At 49.9% G+C, this 25,193-nt stretch overlaps 1 protein-coding gene across 1 annotated transcript; it reads left to right on the top strand.

Annotated features, from left to right (window-relative positions):
- Window positions 1-4,609: 4,609 nt before the first annotated feature.
- On the top strand, window positions 4,610-25,124 carry LOC309329142 (uncharacterized protein C16orf96). The gene is made up of 16 exons (XM_081839748.1): window positions 4,610-5,347; window positions 5,940-6,044; window positions 6,942-7,022; window positions 9,308-9,382; window positions 10,549-10,687; window positions 12,741-12,814; window positions 12,966-13,076; window positions 13,935-14,009; window positions 14,182-14,346; window positions 15,615-15,733; window positions 18,242-18,304; window positions 18,871-18,957; window positions 20,911-21,070; window positions 21,733-21,832; window positions 22,206-22,292; window positions 23,253-25,124. The coding sequence occupies exons 1-16, from the start codon at window positions 4,925-4,927 to the stop codon at window positions 23,396-23,398; spliced, it is 2,010 nt and encodes a 669-aa protein (XP_081695874.1). The 5' UTR covers window positions 4,610-4,924; the 3' UTR covers window positions 23,399-25,124.
- Window positions 25,125-25,193: the final 69 nt, after the last annotated feature.

Below are 25,193 nucleotides of genomic sequence, written 5' to 3'. Positions count from 1 at the left end.
TCCTCTATGTGACATCCTTTTATATATTTGAACATGGCTATCATATCACCCCTTAACCTCCTCTTCTCCAGACTAAACATGCCCAGCTCCCTTAGCCGTTCCTCATAAGGCATCGTTTCCAGGCCTTTGACCATTTTGGTTGCCCTCCTCTGGACACGTTCCAGTTTGTCAGTGTCCTTCTTGAAGTGTGGTGCCCAGAACTGGACACAGTACTCCAGGTGAGGTCTGACCAGAGCAGAATACAGTGGCACTATTACTTCCCTTGATCTAGATGCTATACTCCTATTGATGCAGCCCAGAATTGCATTGGCTTTTTTAGCTGCCGCGTCACACTGTTGGCTCATGTCAAGTTTGTGGTCAACCAAGACTCCTAGATCCTTTTCACATGTACTGCTCTCAAGCCAGGTGTCACCCATCTTGTATCTGTGCCTCTCATTTTTTTTGCCCAAGTGCAATACTTTACATTTCTCCCTGTTAAAATTCATCTTGTTTGTGTGTGTGTGTATATATATATATATATATTGTATATAGATTGTACAATATTATATATATATATATATATATATATATACACACACACACAAACACACACACACACACCGTATTTTCGTCCCATAGGACGCACCTTTTCCCCTCCAAAAATGGAGGGGAAATGTGTGTGTGTCCTATGGGGCGAATCCAGGCTTTCGCTGAAGCCTGGAGAGCGAGAGGGGTTGGTGTGCACCGACCCCTCTCGCTCTCCAGGCTTCAGGAAGCTATACGCAAGCTGTGGGAGAGCTGTGCGACTTCGCGCAGCTCTCCTGAGGCATCTAATCATAAGCCTGCATTTTTATCAAAGCTTCTATATGTTTAATCAGGGCTTGCATTTTAAAATAAGCTTAAAGATTTTCAAATGTTTCATGCCAGGCAAAAGACCAGCTGCCTAAAAGGCCTTGGCAATGTTTTTCCTCCTAGGAAAGGGGCCCCCTGATTTATAGCAGAAAACAATTCTCAAAGTCGTAAAAAAAAAAAAAGGAAATTACAGGCTGAGAGCGAGGACACTGATCCTATATGTTACAGAAGATAAAAAAGCAGAGATAAACACAATTAGGAATGGGTAAAATAACACCATGGGCCTCCCATTAAAACTTGAGCCGTATTTTCCTAAGGCCAGGAGCAATGGAGAAGCATCTAGCTGGCTGTGAAAGGAGGGGTGTAAACTGAAGAGGCTTCTTTTGAAGCTGTTTTTTTACTGAGTTCCTTTTTTACTTTACAAAGGCCTTATTCCTTTTAAAAGGCTACCTATGATAATGTATGAAATATATTAGCTTAAATATATTGGCTTAAATGTAATTATGCAAAGGATTTAAGAAATGCTAGATTCTTATTTCATAGAGTCATATTGCAATAGGAGACCAGAGGGGCAAATGAGCCCAGCCTCCTGCCAGACAGGAGACGCCATCGAGCACTCCTGATATATAGTTGTCAGGCCTTTTTGTTTAGAAACCATCAAATGAAGGAGATCTTTCAATGTTGATGTGAACTCAAGATCCTTGACATCTGTTGAAGATAAAAATTTAAGATTAACCATCTGTTTTAGAAGGCAATAGGGCAAGGAGGGCAAGAGGTGAGCTGGTAATTAAGATTCCTTGTTGAGACATATGTAAGATATATTACTACTTATTTGTCATTTATAGATGTAACAATATATAGCTCTTTGTGTTCCATAAAAGGGCGAGGAAATGGGTGTATCTCTTGTGATTGGTTCTAGCAAACAGCCAATAGGAATTTCAACCAGGCTGATTGGACAGAGGCAGCCACAGGAGGAGCAAGGGGGCTGGATTAAGGAAATATAAGTGCTGGCCAGAATGGCAGGAGGCCAGGCCAGAGCTTGGTAACCATATACCACTGAGCCTCTCATTTATTTGTCTGACAAATAAATTATTATTTTAATTTCTCTATTGCTGCGTTGAATATTTCATTCCAGCTAAGCGTTAACCACAAGCAGGGCGCTACACTCCCACGGTTTGTGGAGAGCTGCCTGTTCTGGGGGCTGGGGTCGGGGAATGCTTGGGCTTCCCCCGCCCCAGACCCGTGCCTGGGGGGGAAAATAAAAATGTTTTTCTTTATTTCCCCCACAAAAAACTAGGTGCGCCCTATCGGCCGGTGCACCCTATGGGCCGAAAAATACGGTACATATATGTGCTTGTCTGAAAAATAAATAAATAAAATAAAATAAAAAAGACCCTTCGAAAAGAATAAAGTCATCCGTAAAAAGAGGTTAAAAACAGCTGTTTAAACATTCAAAAATTAAAATCAGAGGTAAACTAAGAAAGAGATTGAAAAGTCTCTCTAAAGTCTGTGGCAGGATTTGAATGACTTCTGTGTTACGATGGATATTTATAAGAGAATATATTATTGACGATTAAAAAGAAGATGGAGATTAATAGTGCACTAGATAAAATAAGCGGTAGTGCATGATGGGGTGGTGGGAAGCCACAGGGAACTCAAGAAGAATGTACAGTGAACAAATAATGTGATTTTCTTTTTGCATTTCTGTTTTGATCATATATATGTTTCTTATAGCCTTTTAGTATTAAGAAGCATTTAAATTTTTTAAAAAAAAGAAATATAGATTGAAACGCACGTCTTTGTTCTAGATGCATGTGGGCAAGTTCTTTCTTGTGGTGTTAACTCGTGCTGAGACCGCCTTGCCTGCTCACAGAACTGTAGGATTTGGGAGGGATCCCAAAGACGTGGTCCATTTCCACCCCCTGCAATGCAGAATTGCAGCAAAAACTGGGATGGCTCCGTCGGGAGAGACTCTTAATTCCAGGGAGCCCCATCTCAGGCAAAAGATTCCTGCACTGCGCGGAGTTGATCACCAGGATCCCTTCCAACTCTCCGATCCTGTGATTCCCTCCCCACCTGGAACAGCAGCTGAGAGGGAGCAGCTGTTTGTTTCTTTAACAACCTAGGAGAATCAGAGTAGCCTGCTGCTGGATGAGGCGAATGGCCCTTCTATGCAGGACCAGCATCCTGTGTTGTCCTAGGGTCCGGCCAGGCAGCACCTCTGCATCCTGGTTAGTAGCCATCCTGGTTAGTTGCCCAATCGTCTTTTAAAGGCTGCTTCCTGTGGCAGGGAGTTCCATAGTTTTAACTCTGCGCTGCATGAAGAAGGACTTTCTTTATCTCTCCTGAATCTCTGGAACTCTCTGCCACAGGAGGTGGCGATGACCAACTTGGATGGCTTTTTAAAAGGTAAAGGGACCCCTGACCATTAGGTCCAGTCGCGGACGACTGGGGTTGCAGCGCTCATCTCGCTCTATAGGCAGAGGGAGGCTGTTTTTCCGCAGACAGCATGACTAAGCCACTTTTTGCGAACCAGAGCAGCGCATGGAAACACCCTTTACCTTCCCGCCAGAGCAATACCTATTGATCTACTTGCACTGGCATGCATTCGAACGGCTAGGTTGGCAGGAGCAGGGACCGAGCAACGGGAGCTTACACCGACCTTCTGATCGGCAAGCCCTAGGCTCTGTGGTTTAACCCACAGTGCCCCACCCGCGTCCTTTTTTTAAAGGACTGGGCAAATTAATGGAGGAGAGGGCTGTCGATGGCTACTACTAGTCACGGTGCCTCTGTCGCCTCCACAGTTAGAGGCAGCAGTGCTGGAGACCACAGGCTTGGGGAGGGCTGTTGTGTTCAGATCCTGCCATTGTCCTCATCCAGCAGCTTCTTAAATTCTTACTTTGGGTAGATATTTTAATTTTATTTCTGGTTTTCTGGTCTGATCAATTGCAAGGTAAGTAGTTCATCAACCAAACAGTTCTGAAGACATTAAGGAAAATGATATATAATGGAATTGAAAAGGATGTTTAAAATAACCTTTGTTAAAAAAAAAACAAAAAACAGAAGCTTTTCTCTTGAGAATTATAGGGACAGAACTACCTAAATTGTATAGAAACTTATTCATGTGTGCGACTACAGCAGCCATAATGCTACTCGCCCCAAAATGGAAAGAAGCAGAAGTTCCAGCAAAGGAAGAATGGATACAAAAACTTATGCAATATGCAGAAATGGCAAAACTTACCTGAAGAATAAGAAATCAAGATAACAAACTTTTAATAAAAGAATGGAAATTGTTTATTTAATATTTACATATAAATGGCAAACAGATAAACAGACTGGCAGGATTATTGTAACAACCTGAAGTTTCATAAGAGTATATATTTTAAGTAGATAATTAAATGAGCAAATTAAATGAATTTGGATATGCAGAAGATATTCAAAAATAAATTTAAGGAACCGCAGAAAGGGGGAAGAGGGGGAAGTCAAGCTTTGAAATGTTAAAATGATTATAAAATTAATGAAATGTATAAACCTGAAAAATATAATTTTAAAAAAAGACATTAAGGAAAAGGTTTCCTGGCTCTGCCAGGAGCAGCAGCTGGGTTGGAACTTGCCAGTGGGTCTAGTTTGGTGGGCACCAGGGGAAGGAGTGTGACTTGCCAGCCTCTGCCCAGCTCCCAGGGTGCCAAGGCACAACCCCCCCATCTTCCAGCCCCGTCCCTCCCTCATTTCCAAGAGCACCTTCCCTTGGCACCAAATGCTGTTTGAGTATGCGGCTAATCTGGCTCCTATCCAAGTACCGCCGTGATTCACGACAGGCTCGGCTGGTTCCCTGCCTGCGCTGCCCATCTTCCAGATCTCCCCGTGTTCCGGCATCTCCTAGCAACCAGAAGAAACTTTCCGCGCTGAGCAGAACTCCGAGCAGCAAGCCTGACGGTGTTTTCCCCAGATAAATCCCATGCACACATTGTCAGTGACTGATTAACTCAGAACCTACTGGGCTGTGTTGCTGTCCCGTCCCCAAGACAACTAGCTAACCTCAGGGTGGAAATCTCAATACCCGGCTCTTTGGAGGCCGGCTGCCGGAAGAATCATGACCCACAGCATCTCCTTTGCAGAGCTAATCAACCTGGCCATTGGGACGCCAGAACTGGGCAATGTCAACTTCAACGCCCTCCATTTATTCCTGCACAGCCTCTTGGATCACCTCCACTTGAAAGACATGAAGAAGGAAATCACCGACGACGAGCTGGACTTCATCAAGCCCCCGAAAGACCTGGCCACAAGCGTGGCGACCTCCGAAGTGGTCCAGCCAGCCAAGAAATCCAGCTCTATCTTCCACCAGCTGCACGACAGGGTTGTGGCGCTCGAGAAGCAGCTGAATTTCCTGAATGAGGCTCCCACCACCGCCGAGCTGCTGGCCCGCAGCCAAGGAGCTGCCCAGCCGGCCCAGGACATGTGGCAGATTATGCAGCTGAAGAAGAAGATGGAAATGAATGAGGCCGGGATGACCAAGGTGAGTCTCCCAGAAAGAAGAAAGGCGCCTTCTTTCCTTCCTCTTTTTCCTGGGCAGCTGGCGCAGCACACCTGGTTGTGGCCCCCTGCCCCACTACCTGCAAAAGAGAAGGGACCGTGATGTTTGCAATGGGCCACCATTCATGATCAGATGGTGGTCTGGAAATGGCCCTGACCCTGTGGAAGGTGTAGCCAAGGCCTTGAGGGCAGGGATGGGTGAGGCCTCCTGAGGTTGCTGGACTCTGGTTCCCATCAGCGCCAGCTAGCATAGGCCACATTCCAGGGACGTTGTGGCCCAAGAACATCTGGAGGGTCCTAGACTCCCCATTCCTGGTCCATATCCGACTTCTGAACTCAAAGGTCTGCATGCAGATGAGGACCAAGAGCAGAAATGTGTGGCTTGAACAGGAGAGGGCCTGAGCTTTGCAGAAAAGGGTGTGTGTGTGTGTGTGTGTGTGTGTGTGTGTGTAGACTGAGCACACTTTCCATAGTTCCTATCAATGGCCAGCTCTGCCCAGTGCTCCTGTCGATGATCTCCCCAGGTGTCTTCTTCTGGTTCCAGCCATCACTAACTCCCTCTCTGTCCTGTCCAGGCCATGACCACCTTGCAGGAGCTTCTGAACAACATATGCACCCTGCAAACAGCCACCGAGGGCTTTCAAGGAGAGCTGGGGCAGCTGAAGGAGCACTTCACCAAAGTGAGTATCCCCAGAAGGTGGAGACGACACCAGGAAGGGGCATCTTGCAGTGGGGCAGAGGGCATTTTTCTTTCAAAACGAGGGGGGCCCTGTGAATGAAGCCTGCCTGGGCTAGGCCCCCAGAGGTGCCTCCCAGAGATATACAGCCCAACTGTGGTTACTCAGCTGGCATGGGGAGGCACTCTGGACATGCTCAGAGCCCTTCTTTCTACTCTTGTTTTTTTATTATTAGCAGCAAGTCCACCTGTTCTGTGTTAAATGCAAGGCACAGTGGGCCATTGGCACAGCTGCACTCTCCAGCCCTCCAGAGCTGGGGCAGCCCCCTGGTTTATGAGGTCATGATCAGGCCCAAAGATGGCTGGGGCACAAGCCTTGCAAGGGCCACCAGACATGCCTAAGAGCACGTAGTTCTTGGCAGGGGAGCCGCAAACATGGCCTTCTTTGTCACCTTCATTGCATCTTCAGCTATCCACCCAATGGAGATCTTCCAAGCAATGCAATGGTTGCTTTCATCTATCTTGGAGAGCCTAACTCTGGAACCCCCAGAGCCAATTTTGCAAGGTACTATGAGGGCAAAATCGCCCACCTCTGTGCAGCTCCAAGTGCCGCCCGGATCACCAATACGCTTTTTGGGGGGTGAGGCAATGAAGTGGCAGCAGTTCAGCTGCAGATGCTGTTGGATGAAGCTCATTCCCTGGACCCATTTCAGCCAAGGTCTGGTTTTGGGGCTTCAGTCCTCCTGACCCACAGTGCCCTTCCGGAGCGTTACGGTGGGAGAGTGTGGATGTGGAATTCTCAATGCCATTGTTTGGCTCGCAGCTTTTGTGTAAGATGCTTAGAGACCAAAGTTGATACCACTTACTATTATTACATAATAACCATGTGATAAATAAACAGCTCAACGTTGACGAAATGAGGGAGCAGCTCACCCGATTAGATGAGCAGTCCAGGAAGATGGACGGGATCAGGGAGCAATTGGTGAGTGCAACTTCCCTGACTCCCACCCGCCCTGCCCTACATCACGAAAGCGGATGAAATATACTCGGAGTCAAGGGTGGATTTCATGCTCTTTATTCAGCTCATAGTAGTGAGGAATGGAAGTTCCCCCAGAATGTCTGCTTTATATACATTATTTACACAATGGGCCCACGTGATTGGCTAATTCCAGGATTCTCCTGTAGGCCAATCAGGTTGTGGATTCACTTCCACCTGGAGCTGGATTGGGTGGCTCCTGTGGACCAATCAGACTGCTGCATTCTGAATCCTATTGTTCTAGGACCAATCAGACTGCAGCATTTTGGATCTTATTCAACTCAGTACATAACAGTGGAGAAGATGCTCTTGCTCTGTGCTGAGGCTGAACAGGAGCCTTAAATGCTGCTTGTGTGTTTGGAGCCGAGAAGAAGAAACGCGGGACGAGAGCGATGCCTTCCTTCCAGCCTCCTGACCTACCTTCCTGGGACCAGGCGGCTCTTCTCAAAGCTGTCTCTGAGCCTAAGAGCGTAAAAAGGACCTGCTGAATTAAGCCAGTGGCCCATCTCGTCCAGCGTCCTGTTCTCACAGGGGCCAGCCAGGGGCCTCTTCTGGGAAAGCCAAAAGCACAGCAGCCCTCTCCCCTCCTGCGGTTTCCAGGCAGACCCACTTCCTTCCCCAGAGGCAGGATTTGTCCCTGTTTTAGATGGGGGACCAGCCAGCCTTGTATGTGAGCCCAGGACACCCACAGCTCGCTCTGAGCACAACACACACCTCTCTCTCTCTCTCTCTCTCTCTCTCTCTCTCTCTTCTTAAATTTTTTTATTAACAATTTCAACATAACACTATATCAAAACATATCATATTCATTACCCCCCCTTATTCCCATTCCCCATCAAACCCTCCCTCCTCCCCCCCCAGACTTCCCTCAGCTCCTGTCTCTGATTTCTCAGCACGTGTTATTCTCTGCATATTATAAAATTATTTCAGTTCTTACATTATCTATCCACCATGTTATCAATCACTAAATTTGTGTATGTTTATTCAAAACCTGCCAAGGAGTCCAATTCATTTTGTTGTCTCTTTAAATACTTTGGGAAAAAAGCTCCCATTCTTCCTTAAAGTCCTTATCTGGCAGTTTGTATGTCAGTTTAGCCAGTTCTGCATAGTTCATCAATTTCTCTTGCCACTGTTCTTTTGCCGGGGTTTCCTCATTCTTCCATCCTTGTGCTATCCTTGCCTCTCTCTTGACCCCCCCCCCCGCCTCTTGTTGCTGCTGCCCTGCTTCTTCCTGGCCCGGCTCTCTGCAGGCGCATCGATGCAGGCGAGGGGAACGTCAGGCGTCCGCCCTGGTCCGCTTGGAGAGGGTGGGAGGGATATAAATTTAACAATAAGCACCTGTACCAAATCATAGCAGTCGGGGGGGGGGGGGCTTCCAGCAGCGCAATGAAGGTGAGGAATGCAGGAGGTGGCTGTTGTCCCAGGTTTTGACCTTTAAAGCCCTATGCGGCCTAGGACCCTCGTACCTACGGGACCGCCTCTCCTGGTATGCCCCACGGAGGACCTTAATGTCCACAAATGACAACACTTTGGAGGTCCCAAGTCGCAAGGTGGTTAGATTGGTCTCAGCGAGGGCAAGGGCCTTTTCAGTACTGGCCCCAACTTGGTGGAACGCTCTGTCCCAAGAGACCAGGGCTCTGCGGGACTTCACATCTTTCCGTAGGGCCTGCAAGACAGAGCTGTTCCACCTGGCCTTTGGTTTGGACTCAGTCTGACCCTTATGTTTCCCTCCTCTTATGGTTTTGATCTATGGGCGACTTTTAAAATGAGGCTGCATTTTAAATTGCATTCTAACCTGTATATTAAATTGTTTCTGCCCCCCCATTATGTTTTTATTGTAATTTTACCAGTATTAGCAACCCTGAGCCCGGCTCTGGCCGGGAAGGGTGGGGTATAAATAAAATTATTATTATTATTATTATTATTATTAATTAATTAATCAGGGACCCTTCCACAAAGCAGCTCAACAGGACAGACAGCAGTGGGGGGCGGAGAGGCGAGCGTTGCTGCCCCTCCCTGGGCCCAGTCTCCCTACCAAGACAAGTGGCTCAGTGTGGCTCATGCACAGAGGCTGGCGATACGGGAGGACCGCTTAGCCAAGCTGAGCCCGTCTGCGTGGGGTGGGGTGGGGGGAGCCCCCTGGTTTCTTTATGGCCTTTATTGCTCCCAGGCTGGGCCGTGAGCGATGGCCTTCCCCACGCAGGTCCTCACCTGCTCCTTTCCCAACGCAGGGGAGGTTGGGCTCCTTGGCAGACGCTTCGGACCTGGTGCGCTGGAGCTCCCTCTGCGAGATGCTCACGGGAAAGGTGAGTGCGGGGACGGGGGGGGGCAGGAAGGCAGGTTCCCAGCCCCCACGCCCTGGCGGCCCTCGCATGAGATCCTGCAGCCCTGCAGAAAAGGGAGTGGGGAGGTGAACCTCAGTGCAGAGGCAGCAGGATCCCTGTTGGGCATGCAGAAGGTTCAATCCTTGGAACACCTCCACTAGAAAGAAGTGGCAGGGAAGACCCCTCCCTGCCCACCAGCCCTGAGAACTCCTGCCAGTCCAGGGTTGCTACACATCCCGAATTTCCCAGACATATCTGGAATATTTATTTATTCTTTCATTTATATACCGTCCTATACCCGGAGGTCTCAGGGTGGTTCACAGAAAAGACCACAATATATAAGAGCAAAATCAAAACAATAACAACCCTCCCCCCCAAAAAAAGAGCTACGTTTTCAAATATAGGCTGTCTCTAGGAGTATCCAGGCAGGAGGGGAAAAGCTCAACAACTTTTCTCTCTGGGTTTTCACTGTTTGAAATATGGCAACTCTATGCCACTTGAGTCTACGTTTGCCACGGGAGGTCAAGAAACTCTGCCAGCTCATGTAGCTGCCTCCGGGGGCAGGGGGCCTTTCCTTTGGTCCCTCCCCCTGGTCAGTCCATGGAAGGCTGGTCAAGCCTCTTCCCATTGCCACTGCCACCCGTGGCATCATGGAGGCAGCCGTGTCTCTGGTGTTCATGCAAAGGCCATGCTATTCCGCAGAAGCCTGCTTCTCCTTGACCGCCACGTCTGGCCCCTAAGCCAGAACTTTCTGGCAGAGCCCTTTAACAGTAGAACGGTCTCCCTTGGGAGTCGGTGGGCTCCCCTTCCTGGGGTGTTTTTAAGCAGAGGTTGGGCGGCCATCTGCCATGGATGCTTGGGCTGAAATTCCTGCATTGCAGGGGGTTAGACTGGATGACCTCCGCGGTCCCTTCCAACTCTATGATTCCATGAGTTTGGCTCACTGTCGAATGGCTCTCACTCAAGGCTCAAACAGTCAGACCCTCGCTCCACCCAGCCTAGTTTTGTCTCCTCTGGCGGGCAGCAGTGGCTCTCTGGGTCTCTCCCAGCCTAGGGATTGAACTCGGGACATTCTGCAGGCCTTCTCATCTCACCCACCCCGGTTTCCCCTCCACGGTCTCTCCCAGACATGTGTGCTTGTGTTGCAGAGCTACACCGACCCAGAGGGCTTGGAGAAGTCGTCCCGGGAAGTGCTGGCTACCCTGGGACAGCTGCCCCAGAAGCACGAAGTGCTGCTGGCCCAAATCACTCAGCTGGAGGAGCAGATGAAGCAAGCCGGCCTTCGGGGTGAGTCCTTGGGCGACCCCACACCCACCCCAAGCGTGGCCGTGGGAAGGAAGAGCCATACACTGGGGGTGGGGCTGACACCTTCTGACCCAGAGGCCCCACCAACACATCCGGGGCGGAATTGCAAGGCACACCCACCCACCCCAGAGAGCCAGTGTGGTGTGGTGGTTAAGAGCGGTGGACTCATAATCTGGTGAACTGGGTTCGCTTCCCTGCTCCTCCACCTGCAGCTGCTGGGTGCCCTTGGGCCAGTCACACTTTTCTGAAGTCTCTCAGCCCCACTCACTTCACAGAGTGTTTGTTGTGGGGGAGGATGAGAAAGGAGAATGTTAGCCGCTTTGAGACTCCTTAGGGTATCGATAAAGCGGGATATCAAATCCAAACCCCTCCTCCTCCTCTTCTTCTTCTCATCGGCTGGTGGGCTGGTCTGGAGCCGAGCTCAGGGGCCAAGTGCAGAGATGCGCTCTCTGCATGCCCAGAGGCACCCTCTGTTACAGTTACCTTGGCTCCTCCAGAGTCAGAGCAATGGCCCATCCAGCCCAGCCTCCTGTTCTCCCAGTTGCCAGCCAGGTGCCCCAAGGGGAAACCAGTAAGCAGGACTTGAGCAGTGTGGGAATGTTCAGGGAGGCAGGAGAGGATATATTGTTCATTAATATCCTTCCTAACTTGTGCTAGCAAGTTCTATAACTTAGCAGAGTTTTACATTTACATTGGTATCTGAAGAAGTGTGCATGCACACGAAAGCTCATACCTAGAACTAACTCAGTTGGTCTTTAAGGTGCTACTGGAAGGAATTTTTTTATTTTGTTTTGACCATGGCAGACCAACACGGCTACCTATCTGTAACTTACATTCCCCTGTTAAACACACTGTGATGGCCTGGGATTCCGATTCAGAGGCTGAACCAGAGGAATCCCAGCCTGCACAGGAGTCCCCGCCTCCAGGGCCGGCTGAACTGGGGCAAGGCCTAGATTCTGAGGAGCCTGCACCTGTGTCAGATCCTCAGGAGCAGGCACCAGGTGAAACCCTTCTGGCCCCAGAGGTGCTTGAGGACTCAGTGGCTACAGGTGAGCCTCCTCCGGGGCCCAGTAACCCTTCGGCCTCTCCTGAACTACAGAGGCTTAGGGCAGAGAGGCGAAGGGAACTGGTTGCTCCCAGGAGGAGTGCTCGCCTTAAGGCCAGGGGAGGTGGGGCTCCTGGGGACCGGGACCGCCCCTGGCCTTAGAAGAAGATAAAGGTCAGTCAGCCCGGTCCCAGGTTGTGGGAGCAACGTCGTTGTTGGCTTCAGACCTTCCAGCGTTCCTGTTCCCGCCCGGCTCCCAGTTTCGGACCTCGCCTCTCATCTTGTGAACTCTGACTACGATCACGGTACCTTCCCCCCGGGGCCAGCACACACACAGCAGATAGCTGGCTGCAGGTTTGTTTAAGCCTCTCACTGTTAGGTTCCTGGTAAGTCCCCTTATATCCCTCTTAAAAGAATGAACACACCATAATCTTGGTTAAAGTATATGAAAGGAGTATACTCACATCAGTTCACAGTTGGATCCCTGAAGGCAGACTTAGTTACAAAGTATATACATGTGGATCTATCCAATGTGGGGATAATCCCAGTGTCCTCTGTTGGCTGGAAGCCAAGAGAGCATCTCTAGCTAAAAAGCTGCTCCAACGACGGAGGAAGTCAAAGAGAGAGAGGGTGCTGTGTGCCTTTTCCTTTTGTTACCTGGACGGGTAAGGTCACACCCACCTCTAGTCACATGCAAAGGAAGTATGTCCCAGTCAGGAGGAAACAGGAAGTTTTCAACTGGCTGGACCAAACACTCCCCTGCATGTCCACTCTAGGAAAACAAGGAATGTTGTACTTGACTGCTCCTTATGTATCACACCCCACATAGAAGAGCAACTTTTCCTTCCTGCGGTTTCCAGCCCCTGGGATTCAGAAGTGTGGCTGCCTCTGACTGTGGAGGGCAGGGTGACTAGGAGCCATGACTTGCTCTCTCCTCCAGAAATTTGGAGGATGAGGCAGCCCAGCTGTGAGCCTTCTTTCTGCTTGCAGGCCTTTCTGGAGAACCACCTGAAATGGAGTCTCTGCTAGAGCGAATAAATTGGATCCAAAGTCAGGCTGAGAAGGTGACTTTTGGAGCACGGGGCAGGAAGGGAAGGGGGCGCTCAAGAAGGTCCTCCACACCACCCAGCTGTTGCCTGCCAGGTGGGTGTGCACCTGGTAGCGCCCAAGGGTGCACCTGCTGAGTCTCCCAGCTCCTTTGCTTGCTTTCCCCAGGGCAAGGAATCGCTGAAGGGCACCATGGATCAGATGCAGAGACTGAAGGACCAGTGCGAGAAGCTGCAGACGGGCATGGAGAGGCTGATGAAGAGCACGTCAGACATCCAGGTGAGCAGCAACACTCACCTGGGAAACTCTGTAAGAAAATCAGAAGGGGGGTCCGTCTAGCTAGCAGCTATCGATAGCCGTCACTGCTGATGGCAAGGGGAATATAGGGTATAAAAGGAGAATTCCTGGATGCCAGGATCCAAATTTGGGGAAAGTACTCTTTGGTAAGAGAGCCCCAGCAGAGTTTTAAAACCACAAAATATGCAGCAAAGTTTGGAGATATTATATAGGCTGTTACAATATGCCCTTCTAAGTCTCTTCTGAAGTTCCCCTCTTCGCCTTGTGTAGAAAAAGACCACACATTGGGTGAGTTGAAAATGGTTAACTTACATACTCTCCAAAGGTCTATTTCATGCACCTTTCCATACATCAGCCAGAAAACACAGGCAGTACAACTTGGTTTAGTTCAGTAGTGAAAGTTCCTATATTATTTATATAGCAACACAAGAATGGCTTGTAAAAGCCATGCGGTCTGAGCTGGAATTTGCCTTTTTCACGGCCAACATACACTGGATCAACTACCCTGCTGCCAGCCAATGCCTGTGTGAGAGGCAGGGAAGATCTCCCAGGGTGGGAAGCTGGGAGAATAAAGGGAAGAGCTGAGAGGGTCCACCCCTTTTGGGTGAGGCAAAGGTCAAGATTTACCCCTGAGAGAGGGCTTTGCATTTTTTTTACCTCCTCTTCTCTCTTTTTGTTTTACTCTTGCTTAGTTTCGGTTTTCTATTATATTGTATAACGAAAAATATCACTTTAAAACTTGTGCAAAAATCCCTGGTGCCTGGACACACACACATGTGTTCTGAATAATATTGGGGCATAAATGCTGGTTTCAAGTGTGGCTTCTGTTCCTGTGCACAGACCATGCGCATCATGTTGGAGCAGCTGGATATCACAAAGGCAGACAAAGCCCTGATCCAGGAAGAGATGAACGTGGTAAGGGGACCACGTGGAGCTGGGAGGGGGCTCTTGCCTCCAGGGGAGGCGCATGGTCTGAGTGACGGGGCCCTTCCCACTCTGAGAGCTTAGCCTCTAGGGGAGGGTTGTCTTCCTTGGCCCCCCTGCTGCTGGAGGGCACTGGGGAGGGCCTTGCTGCTTCTCCCCGCAGAAAGCCGACAAGAGCCAGCTGGAGGCCAAGGTGAACCATGTGGAGCTGCAGTCGGCCACCGACCAGCTGAGCGAGATGATGCAGGACCTGCTGCAAAAGATGTCCCTGCAGGACAAGGACTGGCAGAAAGCCCTGGAGAAGCTCTTCACCGACATGGACTGCAAGGTGACGCCGTCCCGGCAGAGCCACCAAGCGCAGGCGGGCATCAGGGGCAGCCCAGCTGAAGCCTCGCTTACTGGGGTCATGTGGGTTCCGAGTTCCAGCAAGACCTTGCAAGAGTGGAGGTCTCCGTGTGATTTTGCCCAGCTCTTGCGAGATCTCACCAGAACCCGGAAACCACCACAGTTGCTTCTCTGGCAGCAGAGGGGCGCCCATGGAAGTGCTCCTTGGAATCCGCCACCTGAGGCAAATGTCTCCATCTGCCTCCTGAGTGACCCAGCCCTGGCAGACATCCTTTTGTTGTTGTTGTTTAGTCGTTTAGTCGTGTCCGACTCTTCGTGACCCCATGGACCAGAGCACGCCAGGCACTTCTGTCTTCCACTGCCTCCCGCAGTTTGGTCAGACTCATGTTTGTAGCTTCGAAGACACTATCCAACCATCTCGTTCTCTGTCGTCCCCTTCTCCTTGTGCCCTCCATCTTTCCCAACATCAGGGTCTTTTCCAGGGAGTCCAGTTCTCTTCTCATGAGGTGGCCAAAGTATTGGAGCCTCAGCTTCACGATCTGTCCTTCCAGTGAGCAGACATCCTTAGCGGTGGGCAAAGTTCCCAGCCTGCATTCCCAGGGCTCAAAACCTCCTGGCGTTCCTTGCCTGGTGTCATGGGCTGGTTGGACGCAGAGGAATGGTGGGAAGAAGTAGCTGGGGAATCCCCAAGGGAAGAAGGCTCAGAGCCCAGGGAGTGGCAGTGGGATGATGATGAGGGGTCAGAGGGAGAAGACTGGGAGGAGGTGTCAGAAGAAGGAACAGGGCTGTGTGAGCTGGGAGAGTCAGTGGCAGAATCAGAGGCAGAAGCTGAAACAGGAGAGGAGGGAGGCCAAGAGGCAGAGATGAGTCCACCTGGTGAAGAGGCACAGGGGTCTCCCTCTCCTGCTGCAACTGCTGCTGGTCTCCCAGAACCAGGAGAGGCATGAAGAGGGCGGAGGAGAAGTTAGCTTCACACAGGCATAGTCTCAGATTGCTTGGGGGAAAACCCTGGAGAGGAGGAGACACAGCCAGATATGGGGACGTTGTTATTAAAATGCGTATATCATCTCGACCTTTAGTCTCGGCCACTGATCCGTGGGGAGGGGCAAGACCTACTGTGGATGAGCTGCTGTGCTCATTTGGCCAGACACTCCGGCAAGTCTGTGCGGATCCTGGCCTTGCTAATAAAGCGTTAACTCCAACGTGCACAGTGCGACTGACCACTGGCTCACTCTTGACACCTCCCCACAGCTGGACCGCATGGCCCTGGACCCTCTGAGCCGGCAGCTGGAGCAGGTGTGGCAAGTCGTCAAGAAGTACCTGAGCGAGGGCCCCCGCTTTGACGCAGACAGTGCCGCTGGCTTTAAGAAGTGAGTGGGGGGGGGGTTGGCAGGGAAGCTGGGGCTGAGCATCTTCTCTCCATCGTCGTGAGAGGCAAGGGCATCCCCTCTGCAGTGCCAGCGGCCACTAATTTTTGCAGCACCGCTGCAAATCTGCCTCAAGGTTTGCAGGGTGTCAGGATTTATGATCTCCCTCTCACACCAAGACACAGCAGGCTGGCGGTTTTATAACTTTCATTTAAAAACAAACAAACTTTTATTTAACATAATTATTACAAAATACAAGCAAAATACTGCGAATACATACATACATATATATTTCAGATAAGCACACATATATAAAAAAAGAACAAAAAAGGAAGAAAAGAAAAAAGAAAACGAAAAAATAAGGAGAAAAAGAAGAAAAATTTGAAGAATTTCTTCCAAATTTATTCTACAAATAGCTCAATAATAAAATTTCATTGATTGACTTCCATTGTTTACACTGCACCTCCTATATACATTTTAAGCAAAATTGTATCTGTTATTCCGTATTTTTCCCATACAATCTTATACAAATATTCTAATCAATAAGTTTTCTAAATCTTTCATAAATCTATTCTAAACACAAACAATACCTTGCACTTAACCTTTGTCTACATAAATAATCATTTAAACATCATTTAATCATTTAATCATTTTGTCTTATCAAATCAGTCAGCTTTGTTAATTCCAAGTATTCACATAATTTATTCAGTCATTCTTCTTTGATTGGAACGTAATTCCCTTTCCAGTTATTGGCTATTAACATTCTCGCTGCTGTTGTCGCGTGCAAGAAAATATTAATTTTGTCATTCAGGATGTCACCATTCAAAATTCCTAATAAATATGATTCTGCTCTTTTATTATGTGATGTTTTTATTAGCTTTTTAATTTCCTCATGTATCATATTCCAATATTTCTTAATTTCCAGACATGACCACCACATATGGTATAATGTTCCAATCATTCTACTACACCTCCAACACTTATTATCACCCGATTTTTTCATTTTTGCCAACCTATCTGGCGACATATACCATCTATGATGCATCTTCATGAAATTTTCTTTCAATTGATAAGAAGCCGTAAAATTTATATTTTTTGTCCCAAATTTAACCCAATCTTTGTATTCAATTTCATAACCTAAATCTTGTTCCCACCTTAGCATATTCTTACTTTTAATTCCTTGATCTATTTGTATATTATTTAATAATTTATACATTTGTGTAAGTATTTTTTGTTCATTATCGCAGCACCGCTGCAAATCTGCCTCAAGGCTTGCAGGGTGTCAGGATTTATGATCTCCCTCTCACACCAAGAGACAGCAGGCTGGTGGTTTTATAACTTTCAGATTTATTGGTATTTACACAGTAGTTCAGTCTGAGCACACAGCTGAATCTTCCTCACTCGATGGGTCAGTTGAGCCCACTGGAAGGTAGACTCTTTTCCAGCAGGATATTACGCCATCTGTTCCACCTTCTGTTGGCCTGACGCCAAGCCCGAACTCTGCTCATCCTCCCAGTCTGAGGAGACTCATGAGCAGATTCTCCAGTTTGCCTCTCCCCCCCTGAGAGTGTGTCTGAAAGCTGCTGCCCTTCTGTCTTCGCTGTCCTGGGAATTTACCACTTGCATTCCAGGACGAGAGGGGCTCGCCTCACTCTCTGCATATGAAGAAAGCAAGCCTTTGTCACTTTCTGCCTGCCACCCCCTTGGTCCTCGGAGCCCTCGCTGTCACTCTGGGAAGGGACTTTCCTGAAACAGGGCTTGGCACAGATGCCCGAGTGGCAGAGCGCAGGCTGGCAAGGGGACTGGCTTGTTCTTTTTTAAAAAATCATTCTTATTAAGTTTTCCATTTTAACAACCCAATCAAATCACATTAAATATTCCAAATTATACATATACATATCAAATAATACAAATATTCTGCCGAATTATATTTTTTTTATTGGGACTTCCCATGCTTCAAGTTCGGGGGGGGGGGCTCTGATCGTCTCATATCTCCTGCTTTTGATAGTCATTTCCAATAGTTCCTTTAAATCTTCCTGTTGTTCATATTCCTTCTTTCACAGCCTCTGAGTTGTTCCCACAAGCGAGATACGTAAACAATGATACGTTTCTGTGTGAATTTTATGTGCATGATTCCCCGTCCGTTTGCAGTATCGCCTCACAAGCTGGTATTTCTGCCGAATCAACCCAAAAGTCTTTTCGCTGCTGGCACCATCTTCCCTCAGTTCCGATGAAATCAATTCTAGGTGTCTGCTCATTAATTTTCCCAGACTGGTTGCATCAAACATTAGCCTTTCCAGGGGAGATTTACCAAATCGAACTTGAAGTACAAATATAATGACATATTAAAGGCTCACCTCCAAGGGGGATGGCTTGTTCTGCCGGCCCTGCGGGTGCTAGCCCCCACCCAACCTGCCACATGAGACATCTTCAGGGTTATTCCATGGAAGATGGATGGTAAAAGGACATCCTTCCTCAGGTGGTCAACTCAGGTCTCTTTGTGCTTTTCAGACAGCTCTTTGAGAGAGTGAAGTGCATTTCCTGCGACCGGCCAGTGACCATGATGACCGGGCCGTGAGTCCAGACCCCCTTGGTACCTTGCAGGGTGGGAGGAGGGTGGCTGCTTTGTGGGGGAGGCAGCCCTGGGCCTGTCAGGAGTTCAGCCTACACTCGAGGAGGACCCTGGTAGGGACACATGCCTGACTGGCATGTTCCCTGCCTCCTGGTCGATAGTTCGGGAGCTTCAAAAGTTTTCTTCAACCCGAACATCACAGCGACCGATGCCAACAGACACCGGCACACTTAGGGATCCACAGAGTTTGTGCAACTTGCGTAACAGACCTCAGCAACTCAGCATTTTGGCTAATCTACTTTATTTACATCTAAACACCCATGGAGCACTGCAACATGGCTCCCCCTCTCTCTAGGATCAGACAGCAAAGAGAAAAAGAACAAAGGACAATAGTCCCACTTCATGGAGCACAATAACACAAACATCCTGTCTCCATCACTTCCCGCTCTGTGGAGTCAAAATGTACACCGTCATGTGATAGACAACAATCCCATGACTGCAGACACGGAGCAGGAATTCTAACAGCCCCCCGTCCCGTCTCACCCCCCCTCTCTTTTCTTCTTTGCAGACACATGGTGACCATGCGAAAGGGCAGCGCGCGCCGTCGTCCGGCTAGTGCCAGTGGCTACGAACACCTGACACGGCTGCAGAGGAAGTGAGGAGGGGGCACTGCGATGGGGGGTGGGAGTTGCAGTTGGGGAGCCCTGCTGATCACCCCACTCAGAGAGATGCTAAGCGGGGAGGGACAGGAGCCCTGGGCCCTTTCTGCATCTGAAATCAGGGGCAGGCAGAATCGGGGCTCAACCAAACTTAAGGGCAATCTTTCACGATACGGCTCCCTGTGCAAGGCCAAGATTTGGCTCCCTCAAATGGATCTTCTCAATTAAGGATGTTCTCAATTTTGCACCCCCTTGGCTTGGCGCCCTGTGCAGGGGAACCCCACCCCCATCCCAGATCTAGAGCTGCAGACACCCACTTCTCCCAGGTCATACGTCCAGTTTCTCCGGGACATATCCAGGACTCCAATGGCAAAATTACCATTTGGGGGAAATTTCTAAAAATCGGCAAAATGTCTCCCCCCCCCAAAAAAAAATAGCTCATCAATTTTTTTGTATCTGGATACTTCTTGAAATGCAGCAACCCTCATCTGGGCAGTTTTCCGCTTCATCTGTGATTTCTAGCCATGGGTCGAAGCAGCTTCCCCCTCGTCCCACTCCTCTCCCTTTAAACCAGGACAAACAGCAACCTTCGGAAAACCCAGCTGCCATGTGCTCCGTCCGACTGAGCCCTAAAGAGCAGTTTTCTCTGGAGGAAAGGCAGTGAGACAAGAGGAAGTTTGGAGAAGCCTCATTCTCTCTGGTTCAATGTATTTTACCTTCCTGTTTCTGGTGGCCAGCCTCTCTCCAATGTCCCTTATGTCCCCAGGGCCAGGGCTTTTTTTCTCTCAGGGGGAACTCACAGGAACTCAGTTCCGGCACCTCTCTGGTGAGTGCCATTGTCCAGGGGGCTAGTAGAAAAAAGACAGTCACGTAACCGAGAAATTGCACAAAACAAATGAAATACCGTGAAAATACCTGAAACGAGAAGTAATTGACAGGAAATATTATCTTATGAAAATAAACTAATACAAATCAAAGAGTTTATGGAAAAAGTTAGAAAAACCTAAAATTGAACAAAGCCTTAACAGGATGCTGGCTACAAATCTCGTTTCACTGAACTATTCAGTTTCCTCAGAAGGAAATTGTAAGGTAAAGGTAAAGGGGCCCCTGACCATTAGGTCCAGTCGTGACTGACTCTGGGGTTGCGGCGCTCATCTCGCTTTATTGGCCGAGGGAGCTGGTGTACAGCTTCCGGGTCATGTGACCAGCATGACTAAGCTGCTTCTGGCGAACCAGAGCAGCGCACGGAAATGCCGGAGTGGTACCTATTTATCTACTTGCACTTTTTGGTGTGCTTTCGAACTGCTAGGTGGGCAGGAGCAGGGACCGAGCAACGGGAGCTCACCCCGTTGTTGGGATTCAAACCGCCAACCTTCTGATCGGCAATTCCTAGGCTCTGTGGTTCAACCCACAGCGCCACCTGCATCCCTTTAGAAGGAAATAGAAAAATCATAAACCTTAAATAACTATTTAACACCAACAGTAACATCTAGACCATGGGAACGTTTCAGCCCTGTTCTTGAGTTTGTTTAAAATCTAAAACAGCTTATCTTGTATTCCTTTTTTTGTGCCATTTAGGTTTTTTAAACCTTTTTGTAAAGGCAACACTAGAATTTTAATAGCTGAGTCCTCAACTCTTTATTACTGTGCTTTGCTTCCTCTAAGTTGGGCTCTAAAACTTGCCATTTAGGTTTTCAAACCTTTTTTGTAAATTCAGTATTAGAAATTGAGTCCTTAATCCTTTATTGCTGCCTTTTGCTTCACCTAGGATGAGCTAGGATTATAATACTTCAGAATTTGGGGGAGTTTTACCCGCTTCCTGTGAATTTTGGTCATTATAGTTCAGTGAAACGAGGTTTGTAGCCAGCATCCCGTTAAGGCATCGTCCAGGGGACTGGCAGTCTCCAGCCCTTGATGCTGAGCCCCCTGGCCTGGTCTTCTTTCCTCAGGGACGGGGAGGTGAGTGAGGCCAGTGGCGCCCAGCCCCCGCAGACCTGCTGGCAGTGCCAGGCCCACCACCAAGCATGCAGCATCAAACGCCTGACCCGATCCCAGGACCTCACCACCATCTACCCCTACGGAGACCCGACAGCCATCACTTACGACAACGTGAGCGGCCGCTGGGCCACCTGGAGCCGCCTGCCGGGGGGAGGGTGCTGGGTGCCAGGTGGGAGATCTGCCTGAAGGACCACAGCAGCTAAGGGTGGCCCCGCTGGATCTGGGGCACCAAAAGCCCATCTAGTCCAGCCTTCTGCTGGTGGCCAGGCAGGGCTGGCCAAGAAGCTGGCAAGCCCAGCTGAAAAGCCAAAGCCCCCCAAAACTGCCGGGAGGTAGACTGTCTCTGAACGTGGAGGTTTGACTGCGGATCCTTCTCTCCTCCTCTGTGAAGGCATTTGGTGGTAATGCTTTCTTCAAGAGATCTGAGCTGGTAGCTAGGCCTCGGTTGGGTCCATTTGTTTCGTGATTCCCAATATTTATATGCCACCTAGTGATAAATGCCCTGTTGGTGGCTTACGAGTAATAACTAAACGAAACATAAAATGCAACTTGAAACTAAAAACCTAAACCAGCAAAAAGCAGTGGAAATAAATATTTATGACTGCCGTTGTCTTCACCCGGCGCCTGAAAAGGTCATTGTGTAGGCTGATCTCTCTGGAGGGGCCAACGCTGGAAAGGCCCTGCCTCCATTTGTTTCATTTTGCCCACACTCCACTCTGTCCTTACTGGGCCTTGGCTCAGCTCATCTCTCACAGCCTTTGTCCCCCTTTCAGACCGAGGTGGACATCCTTGGCGTCAACGGCGTCCTCTACAAAGGCCGGGTGGACTCCCAAGCAGTTGAGCGCTCCCTTGCCCTCCAGAGGGAATTCACAGGTGCGGCACTTTGAAGGCAGTGGGCACGTCTATGGCAGTCCTCTTTGGGGTCCAGTTGCTAATCTGCCTGGGGCTTCACCCGCACAAAGACCTGGCCTCTAGCTCTCTCTCTCTATATATATATATATTGATGGGTTTTTTCCACGACTGGCTTGAAGCAGAATTAAAACAGGGGCTCTGAGCAGCGTATCTCACCTGGTCTCCCCGGTCTAGGGTGCCAACTCTACCCACTGCACCACACTGCCTCTCCTGCTGGAGCAAGAGACAGATGAGTGAGCAAGCAGGCAGCCATTGGGGAAGGGGAGGAGGAGGAGCAGGTTCAGGGGCTTGCGGTGGTGGGCTGACCGGCCTTCTCGCTTCCCTCCCCTGCCAGTCCTGAAGTGTCCCCGGCCCCCCCTGGGGAACAGGATGGAAAGAGCCCGCTCTGCCTATGCCGACGTCAGCGCCTCGCCCTATGCATGTGAGTCTTCTAAGCACGCCTGGGCTGGGGGAAACACTGGCAACTGGGCACCAGGGAAGAGGGGCTGGAATCGGACTCGGGGGCCGTGATCCGTGGGGGACGGTACCAGCTGGGAGCTGCGGAATGGGCCAAATAAGAGAATCCTTCCTCCACAGGGGTCCTTTGAGCTTGGATCCAGCAAAGGCTGTATTGCAGTTGCTAAATCGTATGGCAGCAGAAAGCACAAACGGCTGTTGCTTCTTTCTTTCTCTTTTTAATAATTTTTTTGAAAAATTGTATGCATATAAAACAAAACCATTTCAAACATTAAAATACAGAGTTCTTTCGAACCCTCAGACCTCCTTCCCTCCCTCCATGGGTTCCATCTTTAAGATTAAATTAATATTACTGCATCTTTTACCGTTTTCTATCTATTATGTAACCATAATTACCACATTACAAGTGTCTTTACATCCCTGCCAAAGATTTTAACCGTTTACAGTGGTCTTTTAAATAAATTACAAATTTACTCCGGTCTTTAGAAAAGACTTGATCTTCCTGGTTTTGGATTTTCCCCATCAATTTCGCCATCTCCACATACTCCCGTCAGTTTTACCTGCCATTCTTCTTTTGTTGATACTCCTCCATCCTTCCATTTTGGGGCTACTATCATTCTTGCTGCCGTCGTTGCATACATAAAAAGTCTTTTATCTTCTCTTGGGACCTCTTCACTTATTATACCTAGTAAAAAAGCTTCTGGTTTTTAGACAAATGTATTTTTAAACATTTTCTTTAACTCATTATATATCATTTCCCAGAAAGCCTTTACCAATGTACCGGTACATGCCCACCACATATGACAGAAAGTGCCCTTTTTTCTCTTTGCATTTCCAACGCATTTCAGAATTTGTTTTGTACACTTTAGCCATTTTCCTCGGGGTTAGATACATCGTTTTCATATGATTTCTCTCTCTTTCTCAGTGCCTTCTGTCCGAAGGATAGCGCCAGGACGCCAGCAGCAGCTGCAAATGCAGCAGGAGATCACCTTTGAGACGGTGGATGGGACGGTGGCCTCCACCTTCAGCCAGAGCAACTTCAAGAGCGGTGGAAGGTTGGCGGGCATGTGAGCTGCGCCAGTGGCTTGCCCCTTGGGCGGCTCTGCCAGGCAGCACCCGCCCCTCCCTTGTGTTAATTGCGGGTGCCCCCCTCCCCCGGCAGATGGGGCTGCGACTCAGGAGTAGCTCCAGGGCTGCCCTGCTGGGCCTCCCCCCTTCCCTTTCGTCGCCCAGCTAAAAGGGGCACTTCAGGCAAAACCAACCCTGGCACCACCTGCCACCAGCTGCTGCCTATAGAGGCCCAGTTGCCCCTGGGAGATTGGGGGGGCCTTAGCAGCAGCAGTTGGTGAGCAGCTGGGTGCTGGCAGGGGAGGGGCAGAGTTTGCCACCAGCCAGGAGCGGGAGGGGGTCCGGCCAGGTGCCCCCGGGCCTCTCCCCACCCAGTTGCCAGAATGCCCCTTTTGGAAGACCCTGTCCCCTGCCCGGGGGCCGCAGTCAACGCAGCTCGTCCCTCTCCCCACGGGTCCACTCATGCCCACATACAACGTGGAAGCTGGAGGTTGTCCGAATGAGTCTTACTTTAATGGAAAAGGTGAGCTTTAAATGCCAGAGAGAGAAAGATTACGGGGGCATTTCCTGGAGTTTGCAAGGAGGTGAGCTGTGCATGCAATGACCCCCCCTCCCCACTTTATCTGTGGGCATGTGAATTATACCCCAGGGCAAATGCTCACACCAACTCCTCTCCAGCTCTTGCCGCCTGCCAGTCTCCCCCCCCCCCCAGTTCTTCCCAGGGAGGGCTACAAACCCCCAAATGCCCCCCTATGAGACCCCTGGAGCTACTCCCGATTCTGTCCTTGGGTGGATGTGACTTAAGAGTTTGTTGAGCGAGGAAGAAACAGAACCCATAAAGTTTTTGTCTGTTTTCTTAATTTGCTGCCAGCCATTCCTCCTGTTGCATTTGGCAAGGGTCACAGAAGTTGGAGCATGGGGGGTTAGAACCACTGGGCCTTCTTTGCGGGTATTTTGGGATGGGTGGGAAGGCTGGGACAACCTTTGAAGGACCCCCTTAGCCGCGAGCCAGCCCCAAGCACACAGCAGATACACGCAGGCCCTTCTCTTATCCTTTGCTGGGGGGGGTCTCTGACACGGCCCCTTTTCCTTTTGGACGCGTCGGGCAGAGCAGCGAAGCCTCCGTCCACATCACGGAAGGCGCATGGCAGCCTCCCCGTCCCCATGTGACTAAGGAGATGTGGCTGGATCCTGGCCTAGGAGGAAACTCTGGAGTGGAGGTTGCCTGGAGCAGAGTTCGGGCCACAGCCGGCCCATCCATGAGGCAATTGACGTGGCTGCCTTAGGTGGCAGACTCCAATGGGGTGGCTTCCAGGGAAATCTCACAAGAGCCCTGCAAGATCTCGCTGGGAGCCGCAGGTACAAAACCCCCGCTAAGCATGGCTTTGGCAACACCTTCCACACATTCCCATTTCACCTCAGGCAGCAGAAGAGGATGAGCAGCCTGGGGGGGGGGGGCAGAGCTGAACTCAGCCCTCCCTGCCTGGAGAGAGCATGGGAACCTGGCCTGGGGCACAAGGGGGCAGCCCCCCAGGCATTCTGCCCAGCCTTGCTCCAAGCAGTGGCGGAAGAACCCTCTCCAGCACCCGGGGCAGAGCATTCCGTACGAACTGTGCATGTGCGGCATCCCTTATGGTCGCTGTGCGAGAGGCAGCCCATGCAGTCGCCTGTATGGATGGCATGTGCCCTCGGCCGCTCTACAGCTGGGGGGAGGCAGGGGCCATCTTGTCAAACCCCCCCCCCAAGTGGCACCCGGGTTGGACCGCCCCTTTTGCCCCACCCCGCCCCAAGGCTCCTT

The sequence above is a fragment of the Podarcis erhardii genome (assembly GCF_964252035.2).
Source record: "Podarcis erhardii genome assembly, chromosome: 14".
Lineage (NCBI taxonomy): Eukaryota > Metazoa > Chordata > Lepidosauria > Squamata > Lacertidae > Podarcis > Podarcis erhardii.
The sequence above is the reverse complement of the archived record's forward strand: the minus strand, read 5'-3'. Positions and strand labels throughout refer to the sequence as shown.